The 21827-nt window shown below is 35.9% G+C and overlaps 1 protein-coding gene across 4 annotated transcripts; it reads left to right on the top strand.

Moving 5' to 3' along the window:
• The first annotated feature begins 3035 nt into the window (after positions 1-3035).
• On the top strand, positions 3036-20236 carry LOC129261599 (ras-related GTP-binding protein C-like). 4 transcript variants are annotated; one of them, XM_064101230.1, is made up of 11 exons: positions 3036-3301; positions 4578-4738; positions 6065-6159; positions 7001-7134; positions 8602-8801; positions 11973-12087; positions 13770-13912; positions 14964-15115; positions 16341-17384; positions 17585-19004; positions 19605-20236. In XM_064101230.1, exons 1-9 carry the CDS (start codon positions 3299-3301, stop codon positions 16502-16504), a joined length of 1167 nt encoding a protein of 388 aa, XP_063957300.1. In that variant the 5' UTR covers positions 3036-3298; the 3' UTR covers positions 16505-17384; positions 17585-19004; positions 19605-20236. The 4 variants fall into 4 exon arrangements, with proteins under 4 accessions (XP_063957300.1, XP_063957285.1, XP_054755630.1 ...); XM_064101215.1 differs by having other exon boundaries at positions 16341-19004; XM_054899662.2 differs by having other exon boundaries at positions 3091-3301; positions 14967-15115; positions 16341-19004.
• The last annotated feature ends 1591 nt before the right edge of the window (positions 20237-21827 follow it).

The raw sequence follows: 21827 nt of genomic DNA, 5'->3' as shown, positions 1-21827 counted from the left end.
ACTTAAACCAATAAAAAAAAGTCTCATGCAAACCGACCCGAGTAGTGAGAGTGGGTTGGATGATAGCAATAAACCTGAAAATTCAAAATTTCGAGGGCTGCCCCAATTTAATTAATACGTGATGGATACTTCATATTTTCGATGGCTACGTTAAGCCTTAATTTGATGTGATGTTTGCAGCATTATGCGAGCGAATAGAGCAAGCGAGAAAACGTTTCTGAATGGTCCACTAACAGTGGCGTACCTAGGATTTTCCACAGGGGGGGATTTCGTTCCAGAAAAAAATTGACAAGCAAAAAAAAAAAAAAAAAAAAAAAAAAAAAAGGTCTTCAAGCTCGTCAGGGGGGGGGCAAAGATACGTTTTTGCATGGGTTGTGACTCGTCAGGTACGCTAGTGTCCACTAATATCTATCAAAATCAAGGGTGGTGAAATTGTGGGAACAAGTGAAAACCTTTTAAACAGTTGCTTTAGCCGTTTAAACAAATTATTTTCTAATCACTTATCAATAACGAAATTCACAGAGTAGAAAATCACGATACAAAGTAAAAGAGTTTGGGAGCATTATCATGATCAGTTGAATTGAATATTTTTTTAAAACCTAGTGGAATTATACTTCGGCCATTAGATTTTTTGAAAAAGGGGTAGATTTTATTGTAAGGAGAGTAAAAAGGCGGTAGGCGGTGAAAATGAGTGAAAAGTGGTAGAGTTGGCAACATTCCGCAATCTTTGCATTGACGCCAATTAAGTGGCGACAATAATTGTTCTTGTTCTCTATTCATATTCAGCGATCTCTTTTTATTCTGCCAAAATCTCACTCATGATTTGATACATCATAGAGTTTGTGGATTCCTGCTCTGGCCCCGTTAAAGGACAAGTCCACCCCAACAAAAAGTTGATTTGAATAAAAAGAGAAAAATCAAACAAGCTAACACTGAAAATCTCATCAAAATCGGATGTAAAAGAAAAAAAAAATTCTCTGTGTAAAATACCCCCCTAAACAAGTTTTCCGCGGGCTTTATTTACACAATTTGACTCTTAAACTAGTTGTCGCCAAATTATTATGACCCCGGGAAAAAGCTTGGGGAAAAAAATCATACCCTATACACGTTCTGGCTAGTCTTAAAAAAAAGCTTTTGGGGAAAATTATACCCTAAATACGTTTGACCCCGCGATTGACCATTGACCAGTCTTTCAAAACCACAATTTTTCTTAAAAAACTGTGTTTTTTATACCTAAAACGAGTGGGGTGGGAACAGTGCCCCCCCCCTAAAAAGAAAGAGAGAAAGAAAAAAGACAGGAAGAAAGGAATGAAGAAAGAAAGAAAAATGAAAAATGAAAGAAAGAAACGAAGAAAGGGAAAGGAAAAAGATAATAAGTAAACTGAAAAAAAGAAATATCAAAACTGATATAGAATAGTAAAAAGTGGCAGTTTTTATTATGGAAAATACACAAATTCTAAACTCACTCCCAATGCGAGTTTGTTCAGAAAAACTTGACAACCAAAAAAAAGCCTTTTTTTGCACCAAAATGTAGGAGATATAGGTCAAATATCTCCATTATAATTAGAACCAAATTTTAATATCTTGGCGGTAACTCAACATCAATGCTTCCCAGAGCGAACGGGATTTATTCATTACCCTTCATAACACAATAATGCAGTAATTCAAGTGTTCCCGTTTCAAGTCAGTATATCACTTATTGTCATCTCGCTCCTCGATCGCATCGATTGTTTAGATAATCACCCTTCATTTTTCTCTCTTGTCATTTAATACATCTTGTTCATATTTCATTTTGTAATTGTTGAAACGCATCAGTATTAATTCCCAGTATCTTTGAAGTTTGATGTATAATTTGTATAATCATATGGGAAATGGATTTATTGTATAATTTATAATCGTGTTTCAAATAATTTGTAAAACTTGTTTATGGAATGTGAATATGTATTTTGATTTGAGAGAATACACATCCTTTAAAAATGACCATCCTGTTCATCGTTTAAAAAATGGCTTAGAATCCGAGATTTTGGGTCGGAATGTCATTTTTTTGGCTCGCGCTTCGCGCTCGCATCAAGTGTTTAGATAGATACCCAACGCGTTCATGGTCACAAAAAGTGCTTTAGAATCTTAAGGTTTGGGTCGGAATATATATCAAATATTAAGCTCGCGCTTCGCGCTCGCAATGTTTAGTTAGATAGCCATTCTGTTCATGATTACCAAACGTGCTTAAAATGTCAACATTTTAGGTCAGAATACCAAAAAATTTCAGCTCGCGCTTCGCGCTCATATCAATTGTTTAGATAGATTCCTATCCTGCTCGTGGTCATAAAAGTATGTTAAATTTTGGGTGGGGATGTGACATCATCAGCCCACCTAATAAATATTCATGACGATGTGCATATAACTGTTTTCACGAAATATTGATAATCTTTAAAATTCAATAACTTCGTTATTTGTTATCCGATTTTGATGAAATTTTCAGCATTTTGCTCTGTGAATTTCACTCTATTTATTTAGATATAAATATTTTCAGCCCGGAGCATCCCCATCAACCATTTCTAGGGGGCCTGGTCTAGCCCACCTAACGAGTCACAACTCATGCAGGGGACGTATCCCTGCCCCCCCCCCCCCCCCCTGACGAGAACGTGAAGACCTTTTTTTTTTTGCTTGTAATTTTTTTTTTGTGCTAAGAAATCCTTTATTTGTGGTTGAAGACCTTTTTGGCGGACGAAATATCCTACAAAAAATGTGCCCCCCTTCTGGAAAATCCTAGGTACGCCAGTGGTCTAGCCTATAATGTAGGCTGGGTTGCAGTTATTGTCTTTGCTGTTATTTGTTTTTTTATTTATTTTTTGAATATTTTTTTCAAGCGTTTATGCTGAACGCAAGCGATATGTATGATGTGGCAAAGACTACGAATTTGTGGTTGCTTCGCAGGTGCAGGATAACAGCAAAGACAATTAACTGCAACCTCTGCCTAGATTATAGGCTAGGTCTGGTCACGTCCTTTATCACATGACTAGTTGTATACCGACTTGTACTCGGTAAATGCTTCTGCTAGCTAGCTATGCGCTAGCAGTCTCCAGAACCAGTATACTGTGCTGTACTAGTACTGTACCCTGGCCTTGCGCAGTGACAGACAGAGCTTGATTGACTTACTTCGGTACTACTTGGGCTTAATTGGTGCAGGTGTGACAAATTGCAATCGGGACATTCGAAAAGAAGGATCAAGGAGAGTCGAGTTGAATTGTCCCTATCTGATTCAAAGTTAAATTTCTAAGCTAAGGCATCGTTTCTAAAAATGGTAAGGCCTAAGCTAAGTAAGGGAGCGGTTTTCTTCAACTGGTCTTTCAGTTTCACTCTTTGCACGAACGAGTAACGGATTGTACTGAGCTGGGCAGGGGGTCGGGTGTCCGGACACTATTTTTGAAGCATTCTTTTTTGTCTTTTGATTACACTAAAAAATGAATTAAATAGTTGTAATCATCTTCTGTTTTGTTCTCTGTAATATTTTCTACATTTTGTACTAGGCCTACTACTAGGAATTGATGAAACTTTGCTTGTAAATTTTTTCAAATGACTTTCTAAAATTGATCGATCGCCGGACACACAACCTGTCCGGGCACCATGGGCACACAACAACTGAACTGGATATAAATCTATGTACGTTCTCTTGTTTTCAGTGTAAAAAACTTACAGTAGATCTCGTTGTTTTTAAAGTCAGCACTGCAGGTATATTGAAACATGTAATGCGGGCGAAACTGCCAGATAGAAGCGTTCCACTTGTTATGAGGTTGAACTTGAAGTGAATGTCGTGCTGTCTCCTACCTCAAGTGATGTTTATGTAGGCTCCACTTCACTACCACTACACGTACACTTTGCTACACCTATCCGAACATCGAGGTGATGAACTCGCTTTGATACTCCGAGTGACAAAGGTGGGATTTTATGGGGGGAAATATAAAATACATGCAACATCACGATCTTTAATTAAACAAAAACTAATATTCTTACTTTTCACAAAGTTTCGCTTCTTTTCCATGCTTTTATCATTTATCAGTCTCAAAATTGGTGATTTAGAGCCAGTAGCATTTTCCTCACATGTATTAATACATCGAGACCTGATGCTAATGCGAAACGATCTCAATGTATAGTCCTACTCATGAATGGAGCTGCAATTTCTGCGCATGCGCAGTTTGTGTTTGCGATGTTTTGGAATTGGCAGTCAATCAATATGTGTGAGGAAAATGTTACTGGCTCTAAATCACCAATTTTGAGACTGATAGAAACATGGAAGAAGTGAACCTTTGTGAAAAGTAAGAATATTAGTTTTTGTTGTTTTTAAAGATTGTGTTATTGCATGAATTTTATATTTTCCCCCCATTAAATCCCACCTTTGTCACTCGGAGTATCAGAACGAGTTCACCACCTTGATGTTCGGGTAGGTGTAGCGGTAGTGAAGTGGAGTGGAGCCTGCACGAACATCACTTGAGGTAGTTGTCTCCCTGGTGGTAAAAGTTTACGTTAGGCCTCTTTGATTTACTGATAAATTACTACTTTTTCAAATTTTCCCCATGCAGTCGTCTTTGGAAGAGGGATCAGGTTTTGGAGGTGATGAGCGTTACTGTGTCGTTGGCTCTTTCCCACAGGAATTTCAATACTCTCAAGAAGGACAGAATGGAGAGATAAAGGTTCCATCCTCGGATGCTAGGCCAAGAATATTGCTCATGGGGCTCAGGAGGTAAGAACTTTATTAATATAGACACCAATCTAATCTACTTTCTGAAACTAGTTCAGTGGAAACCAGTTTAATGTGTAATGAGAATGCTCAAAGCGGTGTTGGAAGCGATGTAAAGTGGTCTTTTAAACCAGTTTGGAAATCTGTCTTGAAATTATTTTTTGTCATTTAAAGTGGGTTTATATTTCATATTTAATTTAGTACTTGTTTCTTTACACTTTCCCTAAGCCTGACAATGATTAACAGAATTAAAATCAAGCCTAAGCCATTTCATGTGAAACACAGCTCTGTGTAAGGCCGATATCATCAGGATTGTGTCGGTGTGTGGGCAGGGGGGGGGGGGGATGCAATGGCTCTCGCCTTTCTATGAAGTGTTTTGAGAAAGGAAACAAGTTAAAATGGTAAAAGATAACTTAAAATCAATCTTCCTAGCTATTATCCATGTGTTCTTTATGATTAACCTTTACCGTATATATATAACTATTTCCGAGTTCTGCGCAAATCTTTTTTTACAAACTTTTCAAAAGTAGGTGACCAGTGCTCACTCAAGCAGAATGTTTTTGGTTTTTTTACAATTTTATCGTCATTTGCTTGAAAAGATCTTTACCAATGTTTAAATGTGGAAACAACTTCAGGATATTACAAAATACATAATTTTACAGAATTATTTTTAAGTGTTAAATTTTTTTATACTCACTGTGTAGTGGCAATCATAGTTTTACAGACTTTCTTATGACATCATTGTTTACTACAACTGCTTATAATGATCTTTAAAAGACAAGTCCACCCCAACAAAAAGTTGATTTGAATAAAAAGAGAAAAATCCAAAAAAGCATAGCCATGATATTGAAAAATTAATCAAAGTCGGTTGTAAAATAAGAAAGTTATGCCATTTTAAAATTCTGCTAAATTTCTCACAACAGTTATATGCACATGAGGGGACTGATGACGTCACCCGCACACTATTTCTTTTGTATTTTATGATATGATATGTGAAATATTCTTATTTTATCCCCTTGTCATGTGAAATTGTATTTTTTTGTTTCCTGAACATGTGGAATCAACATTGTTTAACATTTAATGTGGTTCAGTCAAGTTTTACATTATTGTCAATTCTGTAAAAATTGAAATATTGTATCATTCAAACAGTAAAAAACAAAATAAACAGTGAGTGATAGACATCATTGACTCTCTCATTTGCATATCACTGAGTTGTGCATATAACTGTTTTGGGGTGGACTTGACCTTTAAAGCAGGAAATACTAAAGTTATATGATTTATTTCTGCTAGAGAAAATCCTATGTCTTTCTCTGTTCTTGATTCAAACAGGAGTGGGAAGTCATCGATACAGAAAGTAGTTTTCCACAAGATGTCCCCAAATGAAACATTATTCCTGGAGAGCACAAATAAGATCGTTAAAGATGGTAAGATATAAAAGCTGAAAAAGGATGGTTTTTCTCATTTATGGTAAGACATAAAGGGTGTTTTTCTCATTCATGTTTTGTCTTTCTCCCCATGGCATACATATATATATTAAACCTTCAGGGGCCAAGTCCACCACAAACATATGTTGATTTTAATAATAATGATAATAATAATAGGCATTTGTATAGCGCCATCTATCGAGGAATAATCTATTTCGAGGCGCATTGTTATTATTATTACCTTGGCCTTTAGTAGCTTGAGCTGCCTTTCAGCGCTTGTGCATTCAAGGAATTAATCCTGTCGGGTACCCATTCACCTCACCTGGGTCGAGAGCAGCAAAGTGTGGATAAATTTCTTGCTGAAGGAAATCATGCCATGGCTAGGATTCGAACCCATGAGTCATGGGTTCATGACCCTCTGTTTGAAAGGCGAGAGTGAAAACCACTAGACCACGATGCGCCCACAATAGCTAGAGAAGGAAAAAATCAAACAAGTATATCACTGTGAATTTCGTCAAAGTGAGAAGTGAAATAAAATAAGTCCTATGATATCATTTTAGTTTAAGAATCAGTGATACACAAACAATGTGGATGTGATGCTAAGGGAGAGGGGCTGATGAATAGTACACTTTTCTCTCTTTCATTGTATTCTTTGAAGTATGATATAATTGCCTACATAATTGAATATAATACACGGAGATGCCAACCATCCGGAATTCGTGGGAGGCTCCCAAGTTAGAGGCCAATTTCTCACCCTTCTGATGGCCCTTTGTCAAACCTTTGTCAAACCAGGTTTCATATTAATCTTTGTTTTTGAATTTTGTTTTGCTCCTATGGATAGACATCAACAATAGTTCATTTGTCCAGTTTCAAATTTGGGATTTTCCCGGCCAGATGGACTTCTTTGACCCAGCGTTCGATTCTGAAATGATCTTTGGCACCTGTGAGGCACTCGTCTTCGTCATTGATGCACAGGTACGGAACAGGCTTCGATCATGTTTCATAAATCTTACTATCGGTCGCAAAGTTACTTGCAATCGATGAGATATATATATTGCCAAGAGCTATTGTCATAGTTTAATAGGTGGTGCATGTTTTATAAAATAGGCCTATATCATAATTTGTCAGGTTCCTATTTCTTATGCTAGGTTTGCAAACGTTCCATTCAGTTAATTCTGTCACATTACTTAAGATTTTTAATTAGGTTTAAAGTTTTCAACTTTACAGTGATATTATTCACCTATCTACATGTAAGTAAAAATATTTAGAAACTTGAAGCAAACTACATGTACAGCACATCCCCCAAAAATGTTACTCTGATGTATGGCTGAATAAATTGCAAAATTAAAAATTATTCTTGATTAAATGGGTGGAAATAGGAAGCTAACTTCATGTTCTAACTTCTAAAAAAAAATTCATTGGTCTCACTTCAATGGTTTTAAATACACAATATATTGTGCAACAGTGGTTGTATTCAGATCAGCCCATTCCAAGTTTGCATGCTGCTGTGTTCTGCACTCTTTAGCATATCAACCCCTTTGATCACCCAGAATCTGATCAGGGAATTCCCTGATCTGACCGGGAAAATATCCATGATCTACTAACCAGGCTCATCAAATCGCAACCATGAGCATGTTTAGAAGGGCAACATCGGTGCTTGACAGTCCATTACAAGTTTGATAATAAGAAATGCACAATGATGGAGACAACAGGTCATGACTGTTTTATGCCTAATTCCAACAATTGCATTACATTTTCATTTTTATTTTTAGTAAATAAAGAGGCTATAATAGGAGGAAATTATAATTTGAAAATAAATTTTTGGGCATTACTCCTATAAAATTGTTTAAGATCGCTATGCTTGATCTGAATGAAAATCATAAGTCAGAAAAAAATTGGAACCAGTGGGATTCGAACCTGCCATCTACTGCTTTCCGGGCAGCGACTCAACCACCAGGCTATTGTGGTTCACGGCTAAGCCACCATGAACTGGAATTCAAATCATAAATCAGAAAAAATTGGAACCAGTGGGATTTTTGTTTTTGTTATTAAGTTACTAGGGTAGAGTTATTTCACTGTAAATGTACTTGTTTGAATAAAATAGTTAATTTCCACTGGTTTTACAGTATATCACAAAGTGTACTGGTGGTTTGCCTTCATTGCACAGCTTTTAGTACTCATCCATCCAAATTTTCTTTCAGGTTTGTGTGCTGATATCCCTATCAATCTTAAACAAACAATACAATTTTATGATTTGATGAGTGTGGATAGATCAGGGAAATGACCCTGCTCAGATCATGGATGTAAAAATGGGGTTAACATGCTAAGGACAGTGCCTGCGGGGCTGAGAAAATAAGAAGTTAAAAAAAAAAATTGTTGAGTTTGTCAAATGGCTTATCAAAATTCTTTGAAGATTTACCACATGACCTTAATCTTTCTTAGGATGATTACATGGACGCACTCGCCAAGCTGCACGTGACTGTATCAAGAGCGTACAAAGTCAACCCAAACATCAAGTTCAAGGTGTTCATTCACAAGGTGGATGGCCTGTCAGATGATCACAAGATTGAGACCCAACGAGACATCCATAGAAGAGCCAACGAGGATCTGGCTGATGCTGGGCTTGAGTGTATTCACCTTAGGTATGTGCAAGTATTGTGTTCTGGGTTTGTCCGTTAGTACTGTACCATCCTCTATCTTGCTATAACTATGTTGTACTTTGACTGATCAACTCCGCACTTGGCTCCTATATGCATGAGGTAGGGACAAAAGTGGTTCACGCTTTAATTTCGTCCCGTCTCGATTTTGGTAACTCCCTTTTGTTCAATCTACCCCAGAATCAGTTAGTCAAAGTTCAGAAACTTCAAAATGCTGCCGCTCGCATTGTTTCTCTATCCACCAGGCGTACTCACATTACTCCAATTTTAAGATCCTGACATTGGCTCCCTGTAAAACAACGTAGTATGTTCAAGATTTTGTTGTTAACTTTCCACTGTGTCCATGGCTCTTCTCCCCAGTACGTCATTCCACTGATCAAAAGTTATACCCCTTCAAGATCCTTACGTTCCTCCTCTTCCAGTTCTCTCGTTACCCCCTAAGTTTCCAAAACCTGAGGGGAAAGATCATTTGTTCACTCATCCTCCAAGTTATGGAATAGCCTCCCTGAAAACATTGAACAGTGCTTGACCTCTGAAACTTTCAAACAATACCTTAAAACATTTCTCTTCAATTCTTCTTAATTTCCAGGGACTCGATTTTAAGGCGCGCGAGAGCGATCGCGCGCTACATGCGCGCCTTAATCCATTTTTGGTAGCGCGATTAATAGCGCGCCTCGCGACAGCTGACCTGCGCGAAAATGCCTAAAGTCGCCCTCAAAATCATGCTTTCGGGGGCGACATAAAATCTGAATGTCGCCCCCGAAATTATTGCCGAGTGATAACAACTCAACGGCCCACTAGTGCCATATGCTCGAGCTCCGCTTACCATTTAAAAACCATCCAAAATCCACACTCAAAATCACGAATAAGCCTTAAAAGTAGCGAGTAGCGCAGTTTCAAATTCCGAAGTTGCGTTATTTTTTCTGTACCACGTATTTCCATACACATGGTACCAGGTATGGAAAAAAAAAATCAACGCAACGGTCGGGAAAGAGTTGCATGTATAGGGGTCCATTATGACTACCACCGTGTGCCATTTCGAATGCACATGTTTCCCCTACAGATATCACAATTCTGTGATAAAATAATTTGGATTACACAGGAAATAAATCCCAGAGTCTAGTAACCTAGCATTGGTGAGTTGTCATTCGGCTTTGCTTTTCAAAACGGCTTATTAGCTTCCAAAATAAGTTATCTAATTTATCAATTATAACTAAAAAAATCATTTGTTTTCTTTTTCTAGGGGATGAGGTATTATATCAGACAATAAATCATCAAACAAAGCTCCATCTTTTTTACAAGGACGGCGGCAGGCTCACGCATTGGCGCTTTTACTAGCTAGCCAGTTGGAGCTCTGTCTCTCTGCCAGAGCTCTGGGGGACAATTCGCTCAGTAAAGGCCTCAATGATGGTGATTTTCTGTTTCAGACAGAGTTTACATTTCAGGAATATTATTCAAAACTGCCAATAAAGTTTGATGATTTCTTCATTGTCATGTATATTTAAGTTCTTAATGAATACATTCTCACCAAATTTAGACTCCCCCATAGAGAAATTAATTTTTTATGGAGATCTGCGTTTTCAAAGAACTTCAGGAAAAGTTAGGGTAAGTGGGCCTTTATTACATGTACATGGCTGACTAGGGTATTGTACTGGAATAAATGGAGTAGAAATTAGATATTGAATTCATTTATATCCAAGTCCAACTCACAGTCACACACACACGCACACATTCACACACACCCACCCATCCACACACACCCACATCCAAGATTCTAAACATGATAAATAACTTTAAAAATCATACAATATTAAACAAAAAGTAATAATTCCTTAATAAGTGAACAGGTATTCCTCAAAATACAAAAAAGTAGCATTTAAAAAGAGCCCCCGAAATTTGACAAAAAAATTAAAATGGAGCCCCCGAAAAAAAAAAAAAATTGTCAGTGACTTAACTTTTAGCCAAAGTCAAAACCTAACTAAAACAGGTTTTACAACACACAATCTAATTACAATACATTGTAAAACAATTATAAATACTTCCTTTGGTTGTTGATTGTAATTTTATAGTACATACATTTCCTCCATCCATTTTGTTAATTGGGCAAAAAGCTCCCCTTGTATGTTGAAGAAGAGCTTTTTGAAGTGCTCCTCTACCGCTCTCCTTAAAAGTTCTAGGAGAGCTTTTTATTGCTCCCCTTATAATTATAAAACCGAGTCCCTGAATTTCCTTTATAATTTCCTGAAAAGCACCTTGAGCACTCTACAGAGGGGATTTGGCGCGATATAAGTCTAATTATTATTATTATTATTGATGTTCTTTATTAGTTTGGGGTTTCAAAGTCAAAGGCCATGCAGGTCATGACGTTTACCTGCGAGAACTACATGTAGAGGATTGTTGGATGGATATGCAAATTGTCATTTTATATAATACTCTTAATTGATACTCGTAATGTCCAAAGCGATGTTGATGTGTGAGAGCAAGCATGTTCTGGCAGTGAGACAAAGTATTGCACAACTTCTGCGATCTCACCAAAATAAGAACCTGATTAGGTACTTTGATGACTTCTGTGATATCACCAAATAAGAACCTGATAAGTTACTTTGAGAACTGAAGGGGTTCATGGTACCATAGTATCTGTGTAATCTTGGCACAGTTACGCACCTGTTCTCAGCCAATAAAAACCAAAGAAAAATGTCAGATGACAAATGTTGATGAAAGGCCAATAATAATTGAAATAATAATACTTAATACTTACACGGCGCTTTTTCCATAAGACCCAAAGCGCTTACAATGAAAATACTTAAAATAAATTATAAATAATTCATAAAATTATGAATTATTCATAAATTATATATTATTCATGTATAATGCTAAAACTATGAAACTACAAAAGAGATGGATTTTTAATGCCTTTTTGAAAATTTCAATTCGAACCAAACATATGAAGGATCTGAATGTATTAATGGTAGATCTGTTTTAATTTCTGATTACATCAATTCATAGCATATCGCACAGTCTGAGGTCTTTTGTAATATATCATAATAGTGCTCTGATATCTGTCATCAGACTCTATGCAATTGGATCTATCCCAAAAACATACAACAAATTTGATGAAACTAATGGAGAATGTACTGTTATCCCCTGATCTCTTAGCTTTTATCTGACCAGCATCTACGATCACTCCATCTTTGAAGCTTTCAGCAAGGTTGTTCAGAAGCTCATTCCTCAGCTTCCTACACTGGAGAATCTGCTCAACATTCTTATTTCAGTAAGTGATTAAAGGGCATACAAACCGGCACTCAGGTCCTCAACTACTCTTATCTTGCCAGGAGCATAACCCACAATGCAACATACTTAGTAGTGTAGGCCAACTTAAGTCAAACACACTAATTTGCTACTCATCACATGCATATTGCAATATTTTTTTCAAGTTGCAAAAGGTACCTTGTCTCTCAAAAAGTTTCATCATATTTGTATAAAAAGAACAATTTTTGTTTTGCCTGCGTAGCGGAGCGAGACATAGGTATCACTATTTCCGGCGTCGGCGTCGTCAACAGTTGTGTTGTACACCCAATAACTTTCTATAGCTTCGAGGTGGGATCACCAAATTCATACCAGAGGTCCATCTCCTGAAGGCACAGGTCAAGTTCGAATATGAGTCAAATTGGAATAAGGTCAAAGGTCAATGAACTTTCCATGACTGGCACTGTGCTGTGTTGTACACATAATAACTTTGTACACCCAATAACTTTCTATAGCTTCGAGGAGGGATCACCAAATTCATAACAGAGGTCCATCTCCTGAAGGCACAGGTCAAGTTCGAATATGAGTCAAATTGGAATAAGGTCAAAGGTCAATGAACTTTCCATGACTAGCACTGTGCTGTGTTGTACACATAATAACTTTCTATATCTTCGAGGTGGGATCACCAAATTCATACCAGAGGTCCATCTCCTGAAGGCACAGGTCAAGTTCGAATAGGAGTCGAATTTGAATAAGGTCAAAGGTCAATGAACTTTCCATGACTGGCACTGTGCTGTGTTGTACACATAATAACTTTCTATATCTTCGAGGTGGGATCACCAAATTCATACCAGAGGTCCATCTCCTGAAGGCACAGGTCAAGTTTGAATATGAGTCGAATGTGAATAAGGTCAAAGGTCAAAGGTCAATGAACTTTCCATGACTGGCACTGTGCTGTGTTGTACACACAATAACTTTCTATAGCTTCGAGGTGAGATCGCCAAATTCATAACAGACGTCCATCTCTTGAAGGTACAAGTCAAGTTCGAATATGAGTCGAATTTGAATAAGGTCAAAGGTCAATGAACTTTCCATGACTGGCACTGTGCTTTGTTGTACACATAATAACTTTTTATATCTTCGAGGTAGGATTGCCAAATTCAAACAAGAGGTCCATCTCTTGAAGGTGCAGGTCAAGTTTGAATGTGAGTTGAATTTGATTAAGGTCAAAGGTCAATGAACTTTCCATGACTGGCACTGCTGTGTTGTACACACAATAACTTTCTATAGCTTCAAGGTGGGATCGCCAAACTCGTAACAGAGGTCCATCTAAGTCATATAGCATACATGTAGTTTTGACATGCAGTCTCTTCATGACTGCAATATGCAGGCGAGACAACGCTTGGCGTTTGCCTTGTTAGGCTAATTTATCCTCTGTAATTCTAATAATGATCTCAAAGGTACATTTTAGACGAGCCATTCATAACATAGTCAATGAGAGACAATATAATTAGTATTGGTCAGTTCGCTTTCTTTTAAAGGGAAGACTTAAAGTTATGGAAAGTAAAAAAAAAAAAAAAAAAGATGCTGATGCATCTCTGACAATCCCTTTTACGCATATTCATATGTCCTCTGATAGAGGGCGCTATGAGATTATGATGTCATTGCCGAATTTATATTTATTTATTTTGCTGTTTCTTTGAACAGAATTCTGGCATTGAGAAGGCCTTTCTCTTTGATGTTGTAAGTAAGATCTACATCGCTACCGATAGCTCCCCCGTGGACATGCAGTCATATGAATTATGCTGTGATATGATTGATGTTGTCATCGATGTTTCATGTATCTATGGGTAAGCATATTTGGGGACTGTTTCACAAAAGAATGAGTCACACTTATTGTCTCAGTTATATTTATGTATATATATGTTTATATATATTAACCCATGAACCATATACCTGATCAATCTCAAAATATGCTTGAGAGGCAAAGAGATCAGTCATGAAATTGCAGTAGAAAATATTGTCTTGTGAATTTATTTGCAAAAGAAAAATCAACGTCTTACAAGAATGGGGATTGAATTAGCGCACCCCCATTCTTTTTTTTTGGGGGGGTTGAACTATTTTATCCCCAACTACGTGTAGCAACCCCAATAGACGATTTCAAGAAATCTATCAAGACCTATCTATTATCACTGTTGTAGTTTTCATTGCTGTTATTGATGTAGTCTAATAATGTAGTGTAGGTCAATTTAATAGTATTATACCTTGTAATGATATGTCAACCATATAATGTATATCTAATGATAGAATAATAATGTAGAATGTAAAGTAGTTGTAATTCAATTGTAATTCAATAATTTAATGTTAAGCGCATAGAGATCTTGATATTGAGTGCTCTATGAATGCATTATTATTATTATATTGAAGTGACCCAATAACTTTAATATGAAATTACCTAAAGGAATAAAAGAAAGAAACAACTTTAAAAATAACATTTATTATTATAACGTGATAATTCTAAAAGTCATGATAGTTATACCAGATCTCTTAGAAGTAAAATATGAGGTTTAGAGTAATGTTTTACAAATGTTATCATTCCCCTGATGCATGGGCGGAAATCCCAGGACGCGTCCCCCCCTATCAAAAATAGTAGGGGGGACACAATATCAAATGTCCCCCTTCTACTTTTGTCTTTTATGATGGAGAAAAATACATCATTCACAGTGGAAATAGTACATGTATTTTGGACTAAATGACAGTTTGGGTGAAAGCCTTTTTTTTTTGGTCAAATTTTCCAGCCCCTGGTCCTCCCTTCCTTTGGGGACAGATTTCCGCCTATGCTCTGATGTACACACCACATGTATGATTTTTACCCAATCTATTGTGTTTATTTTTATGCAGCAGTTTAGAAAGAGAGGATGATGGCAGTGCCTATGATTCTGAGTCTAGTTCGATCATCAAGCTGAATAATTCTACCGTTCTTTACCTGAAAGAAGTCAACAAATTTCTTGCCCTGGTGTGTTTACTTAGAGAGGATAACTTTGACAGGCAAGGTAGGTCCAGTGTCAGATATCTGGGAGAATGATAGTATTCAAGCAAATAATCCTTGTTGGTTAAGGTCATGGCCAAACTGTCACTTTCAAGGCAAGCTGGATATACCATATTTTCCGGAAATAAACCTCACCTCCAAAACCGGGATGTTAAAAAACATTGGAGAACAAAGTTATTAACATTTTGGGGTAGCCAATTCCACCGAAATAATCATTGAAAGATCAGAAGATAAATTACTACTTTTGGTATTTTAAGAATGATACTTCATTCTTTAACTTTATTTTTCAAAGAATATAAATTATTTCTTTGTAGAATGAAGAAAAAAAAAGAATGTGAAATGGTAGTACTGAATATCAAAGTTACAGTATAAAAAAGAAAAAAGGAAAAGAGAAACAAGGAAAATAAATGAAAAATAAAGGACATTATTTATTGCCTTTATAGAACCGATTATGATTAGGGCCCTCCCCCCAAAAAAAATTGTATTAAAAAAAATGTAAAATATAATACATAAGATATTTATTTTTGTACTGCAATTTTGGTCTCGCCTGCATAACAGAGCGAGACTGTAGGTGAGGTGAATGGGTACCTGGCAGGATTAATTCCTTGAATGCACAAGCACTGAAAGGTAGCTCGAGCTAAAGCCGGGGTAATAACAATGCGCCTCAGAATAGATTGTTTCTAGATAGATGGTGCTATACAAATGCCTATTGTTATTATTATGTGATTCTCTTCCATTGTGCAAATTTTCGTCACGATCGCACAATCCGCAGCTGAGATCTTAAGGGAGGGCCTGGTAGTGACAATATTCAAAGGGTTAACTCACCAGTCATGCATGAAGTAGACATCATATTACCATCAGATCAAAGAGAAGATTCCAAGCTTTACACTGTTATGTCATTTTGTTAATCATATTTGTGATAAGTTATGATAAATCATTCTACTGTCCCATGGCTAGAAGATGCTTCTCTGTGGAATCAGTTTCTTTAAATGAGGAAAATGTGTCAATGTTTTATGTGGAAAATGTAGAGTCACTTCATTTTAAAATGTTTGTATGTCAGAAATTGGTGGCTTAGTGACTCAAATTCCTTTAGCATGATACAGAGCATACAGAAAAAAATCCCAAATTCTCTGAGATGAGAGGACCACCATGTTTGACACTATTGACCAGCTAATTGAAAAGAGAGACAGCCAATTTTCAAACAGATTTCATGCCTATTTTCCCCCCAGGTCTTATCGACTACAACTTTCTTTGCTTCAAGAATGCCATCGAGGAAGTGTTTGCCATCCGGGAGAAGGCCCAGGGAGTGGAGAGAGGGGCAGACTATGCAGCCCTTACCAGTGACTCACTTGACAACCCCCAGTCAAATGGACTCGTGGAAGCGAAATCGTGAAAACAGTCGCTTCCTGGAAGAAAAAAAATAGGACAAACTGATGGTGTAGCCATCATTCTATGTGGCTCTGAAGATGCGAAAGACGTCATGTTAGAGATCCTTTGGAAATCTTAAAAGCCAGTAGACATCTTGGAACGAAGCGGAAGGATAGGTTTGACTTGTGGAAATCATGAACTATTAAAATCCTGTAGCCGACACAATCCTCTCAATATAATAGCCATCAGATTAGTATTCCATAGAAATGTTGAGAGATTAATAGACTTGTGAAGAGTCATTGATCAGTCTCTGGGTGATCAGCAATATAGAGTCTTGGCCTGTTAAACTGGAGAGCATTTCGTGAAAAAGTTACTTCTTTTCACTGACTTTTGTTTACTTCTTTTCACTAACATTTGTTTATAAGCTACTGAAATGGTTGTATCTAATTGGCTTAGAACAAATGACCATCTGTTCATTAAACTCTTTCCTGATTTTTTTTTTTTTAGAAAGAAATGACAATGGTTTTCTGCATGTTTTCTCTTTCTCTCATACTTTGGTTATATGTCAATATTACCTAGATCACTTAGTAAAAACAAAACTCTTCTCATGTTATAACTGCTATGACGCTTTTATTGCAATTGTCCAATTTACTTGTATGATTTGGTAGTTAACCGCAGAGATAATGCTGATCTTTCCTTAACCCCTATAGTTCTACAGATTACAAATTATTTCTGTGTAATTGTGTAATAATTCTTGGGTTCCTAATTGCTTGAAGAATTTGTGTCGTACAAAAACAATTGCTCAAATATTTTGGCCCAAATTCACAAAGGTGGTTTTGAAAACCCACTGTTAAATCCATGGTCTATGCAGATTTCCTGTATAAATTACGCTTAGTTTGGCGCGTGTATAAAAAATGTCCTATGCTGATGCGCGCTTTTGTCACAGTGCGCCAAATTGACGCCTGTTACCATGGTTAGATACGCTATTTTATTCATGAGTCCACTGTTTGAAGAGTGGACTCATGAATAAAAACAGTGGACTCATGAATAAAATCGCGTGGATAACCACGGCAACAGGCATCAATTTGGCGCACTGTGACAAAAGCTCACATCAGCATTGGACATTTTTTAATATACGTGGTAAAATAAGCGTAATTTATACAGGAAATCTGCATAAACCATGGACTCAACCATGGGTTTTAAAAACCACCTTTGTGAATTCGGGCCAATGTGGTTAGCAACATGACAAAAGGACGTTATGATTTATGTGTACCGTACATCAGTCCTCATTCTTGTACACCTGGCGGATGGGCATAATGCTGGAGATGTCTGAAATAAACTTTTGTTTACATTCAGTTATGTCCTCGGATCCAGCTGGTACAAAAAGGTAAAGGCTGTGCGTCCGAAGGATTGAAATGCTAATTTTGGTGTCAAAGTTGTTAGAAAATGTTTAAATATATCTGTTTTATTTCAGTTGGCTAAAAATGCAAGAGAAATGTATGAGAAATGTTCCTCATGATCAGTTTGTATTTGTCTCTTCTCCTTGACAGTGTGAATATGAGCATTTCTGCACAAACCGATATCTGCGAGCTTTTAAATGGACAGTACTCACTCGAGAGTAAAATTATTCAAATGGGAAATGTTTTGTGGACAAGTCCACCAAAAATATTAGATTAGTTGAACAAATAGAGTAAAATCTAAAATTTGTCCAAATCAAGTAGAAACTGAGGGAGTTTAGGAGTTTCAAATTCAAATTTTACCTCATTTTGTAAAAATGTGGTATACATTGCATGGGCTGTATTCCAATAAGGGAAATAATGATGGCATAAATTCAGTCTTTTCTCATGTATTCTCTTGTATGAAGTGTCAAATAGTTCCAAGAATGTAATCCCTGATGTAATTTGTAAGATCATTACTTTCGTAACAGAGTTTCATTATTCAATTAAATTGAAAATGATTATCAGTATAGATTCATGTACCTAAATATCTAACATTTTTAACTTTTAAAGTAGCTTTTAAAGGGTGAAGATGAATATAAAAGTTAAACCTTTCCAATCTTGAATATATTAAACTTATTTTTTCTGATATAGTATCTATTTCATTGCTCTATTTACTTAGTTATATATTATCCTCTTTGTTTCTGTTGTGTTATCACATATTTGCTTCATGAAATATGAATTGTATATCAATGAAATTGCCATATTATTATTATTGCATTTCTTGAAGTACGGTAATTGTTGACACATGAAAAAGGAAGTTTGATGAAGTGAAGTAATTTCATTTTGTTGTAATATATTCTGTAACAAAACTAAGTGGCCTTTCAGGATTAATATCACTGACATCAGACATTCCTCCAATCCTCCAAAAGTTTCATTGGTTGCCAATCCGGAAGCGTGTAGAATTTAAAATACTTCTTCTCACTTGGAAAGATTCAAATGGTATGGCACCAAAATATTTACAAGACCTTGTCATGCCCTATTCACCAGCTCGTAGCCTGAGATCATCGCACCAGCATCTTCTTAAAGGTCAAGTCAACCCCAGCAAAATGTTGATTTGAATAAATAGAAAAAAATCAAACTAGCATAACACTGAAAATTTCATCAAAATCGGATGAAAAATAAGAAGTTATGACATTTTAAAGTTTCACTTGTTTTTCAAAAAACAGTGATATGCACAACTCAGTGACATGCAAATGAGTCAGTCGATGATGTCCATCACTCACTATTTCTTTTGTTTTTTATTGTTTGAATTATACAATATTTCATTTTTTATAGATTTGACCATTGGGACTGACTTGACTGAATCATATAATATTAAACAATGCTAATTTCACATGTTCAGGGAGGAATTAATCACTGTTTCACTTGACAATGAGGAGAAAATTAGAATTTTTCATATTTCATATAATAAAATACAAAAGAAATAGTGAGTGGATGATGTCATCAGTCTCCTCATTTGCATACCAACCAGGACATGTGCATATAACTGTTTTGTGAAATTAAGCGAAACTTTAAAATGTCATAACTTTCTTAATTTACATCCGATCTTGATGAAATTTTCAGTTTACCGCTTGTTGGATTTTTCTCTTTTTATTCAAATGAATTGGGGTGGACTTGTCCTTTAAGACTGCCAAAACACATGTAGCATATGGTGCACAAGCTTTTCTGCCCCAGCACCTAATCTCTGAAATAATTTGCCGTTGAATTTATGAATTACATCATCACTGGAAACCTTCAAATCTAAACTGAAGTCTCATTAGTTTTTGGCACTTTGACACTCATCCAAACTCTCTCATTTCTTTTTCTTGTGCGCCTTGGAATAGAATATTTCTAGATAGATGCCAATTTGCCAATTTTATTATTAATGCTACATGTCACCCTTTGTGGGGTTGTCACAAACATGTACACTCAGTTTTATTTATTTTGTTTGGAATATAAATTGGATAGTTTTTAATAATTCTTTTTTCTCTCTTTCTCTTGAGGTCCTGTGAAATCTTTCAGAATTTTTTATTTGGGATTTAATGTTCAACAAACAATTGGAACATGAAATGTACTCAAAGACCTTTAAAATCAGTATTTGATCTTCAAGGAATTATTGTAGATTTGGAATATTCAATAAAGTTATGTAGTTTTCAGTTGAATGACCCTGGTGAAATTTATACTTTGGAAAGCACATTCAGCAATTGTTATCTTGTATTGATAATATTCATAAACATCAAATAAACATATATATATATATATATTCTAGGAACTATTAAGTGCAATTTATAACTTCTTATTCTTGTTTATTTTGTAGTTTGTTTATAACTGATATAAAAGTTGAAGTATTTACTATTAATGACAACTCTTTTTTATTTAGCTCTCACTAGGACTCCTTGGCCCAGTCTTACAAAGAGTTGCGATTGATCCAATCAATCGCAACTATGGATGGAAACCAGCAAAGTCAACATCTAAAATGCATGTTTGTTTGAAAAAAAAATTAGATATGGATGTATATCCATAAATTCATTGATTTCTTGACAAATTGGTGTGTTCTCCTTTGTTTACATAGGACATATTACAAATTACCTGTAGAAAAAATTATGACACTAATGGATTTCCATAGAGTTACGATTGATTGGATCAATCTTAACTCTTTGTAAGAAGGGGCCCAGGATAGCAGAGAGAGAGACTGAAGGCGTTGCTCCTCTGTAATCAAGTATCACTGAATATCCTTTGTGACTTACTGGTCACATGACCAAGGTCAAAGGTCGTTTAGGGTCAATGAACACAGTATTTTATCATCATATGAATGGAGTTTTTTTCTGAATGATTATTCTATAGTCGTTTTCAAAGTCAGCACTTGTGCTATATTGAATTGCGTAATGCAGCCAGGAATGCCAGAGGCGCTCGCACCACTTGTATGAGATCAATATCACATACTGAGGCAACTTTTTAAAAACTTGAAAAGTCCTTATTTTTGTTATTCTTTTCTTTCTTTTTTCCAAAACTTTCATCTGTATGTTTCTTTTTTTTAATGCTTATATTAAAAACAAGCTGATATCCAAGAATGAGCTTCCCCATCAACTGTTATAAAACTTACATGGTATAATTTGTGTTCAGCACTACTATCATTTGGTCTTATTAATCTCCACTTTATTTATTGTCATTTGATCTATTAGTTTAATTGAAGTGCCATTTGGTCCAGTTATCCCCTGGATCTGATGTTCATTTTTCTGTGCCCATTTGGTGTTTGACCAAGGAGGTTTATAATGAGATGGACTTCAGTCATAAAAACTTCTTGGTTAGACAAAAATAATGAAAGGTGGGAGAACAGAGAGAAGCTGTCATTAAAATTGGTTGTTATTTGTTGAAACATGATGAATATTCCAGTTGTGTCAATTTACATTTTGTGGTAATCCTCAAATTGGAAATGATTCCGATTACACACTAACTCTCCTTTTTAACCCAATATCATATTATGAGGAATATTTATGTTTTAATTATCTTCTGGTAGAAACATGCTTTTCTGAACTCTATTGTTGGTTACAGTAATGAATGTAAGTAAAAAAGTAAATTTGATGATGTGTTTTAAAATGTGTGCGAATTAAAATCCCCTTTCAGTAGACTAAAGTCAATTTCCTGGTTTTCAGACTGTCGAGATAGTATTGACTTAACTGCAAGTTCATTTTATGGTTTACTTATTTTCTTATAGCGAATTATGTTCTTTTGCTCAAAGTATCTTCTATAATACACAGAAATCCAAAGGAGCATTTCAAAACATACATTTCCCACAACAAAATCTGCTTAGGCAATGAATTTGACTCCAAAAATGATTTTTGAAAGTGAACTGAAAGTCATGAATGATTG

Source organism: Lytechinus pictus, chromosome 1 (genome assembly GCF_037042905.1).
Source record: "Lytechinus pictus isolate F3 Inbred chromosome 1, Lp3.0, whole genome shotgun sequence".
Taxonomy (NCBI): domain Eukaryota; kingdom Metazoa; phylum Echinodermata; class Echinoidea; order Temnopleuroida; family Toxopneustidae; genus Lytechinus; species Lytechinus pictus.
Note: the sequence above shows the minus strand (reverse complement) of the source record. Positions and strands in the feature narration are given on the sequence as shown.

What these genes read in the sequence shown, in the direction of transcription:
- LOC129261599 (XM_064101230.1), top strand. An exon ending in TTGCTCATGGGGCTCAGGAG is followed by an intron (nt 4,739 to 6,064) that starts GTAAGAACTTTA and finishes TGATTCAAACAG; the next exon opens with GAGTGGGAAGTCATCGATAC. An exon ending in AAATAAGATCGTTAAAGATG is followed by an intron (nt 6,160 to 7,000) that starts GTAAGATATAAA and finishes TCCTATGGATAG; the next exon opens with ACATCAACAATAGTTCATTT.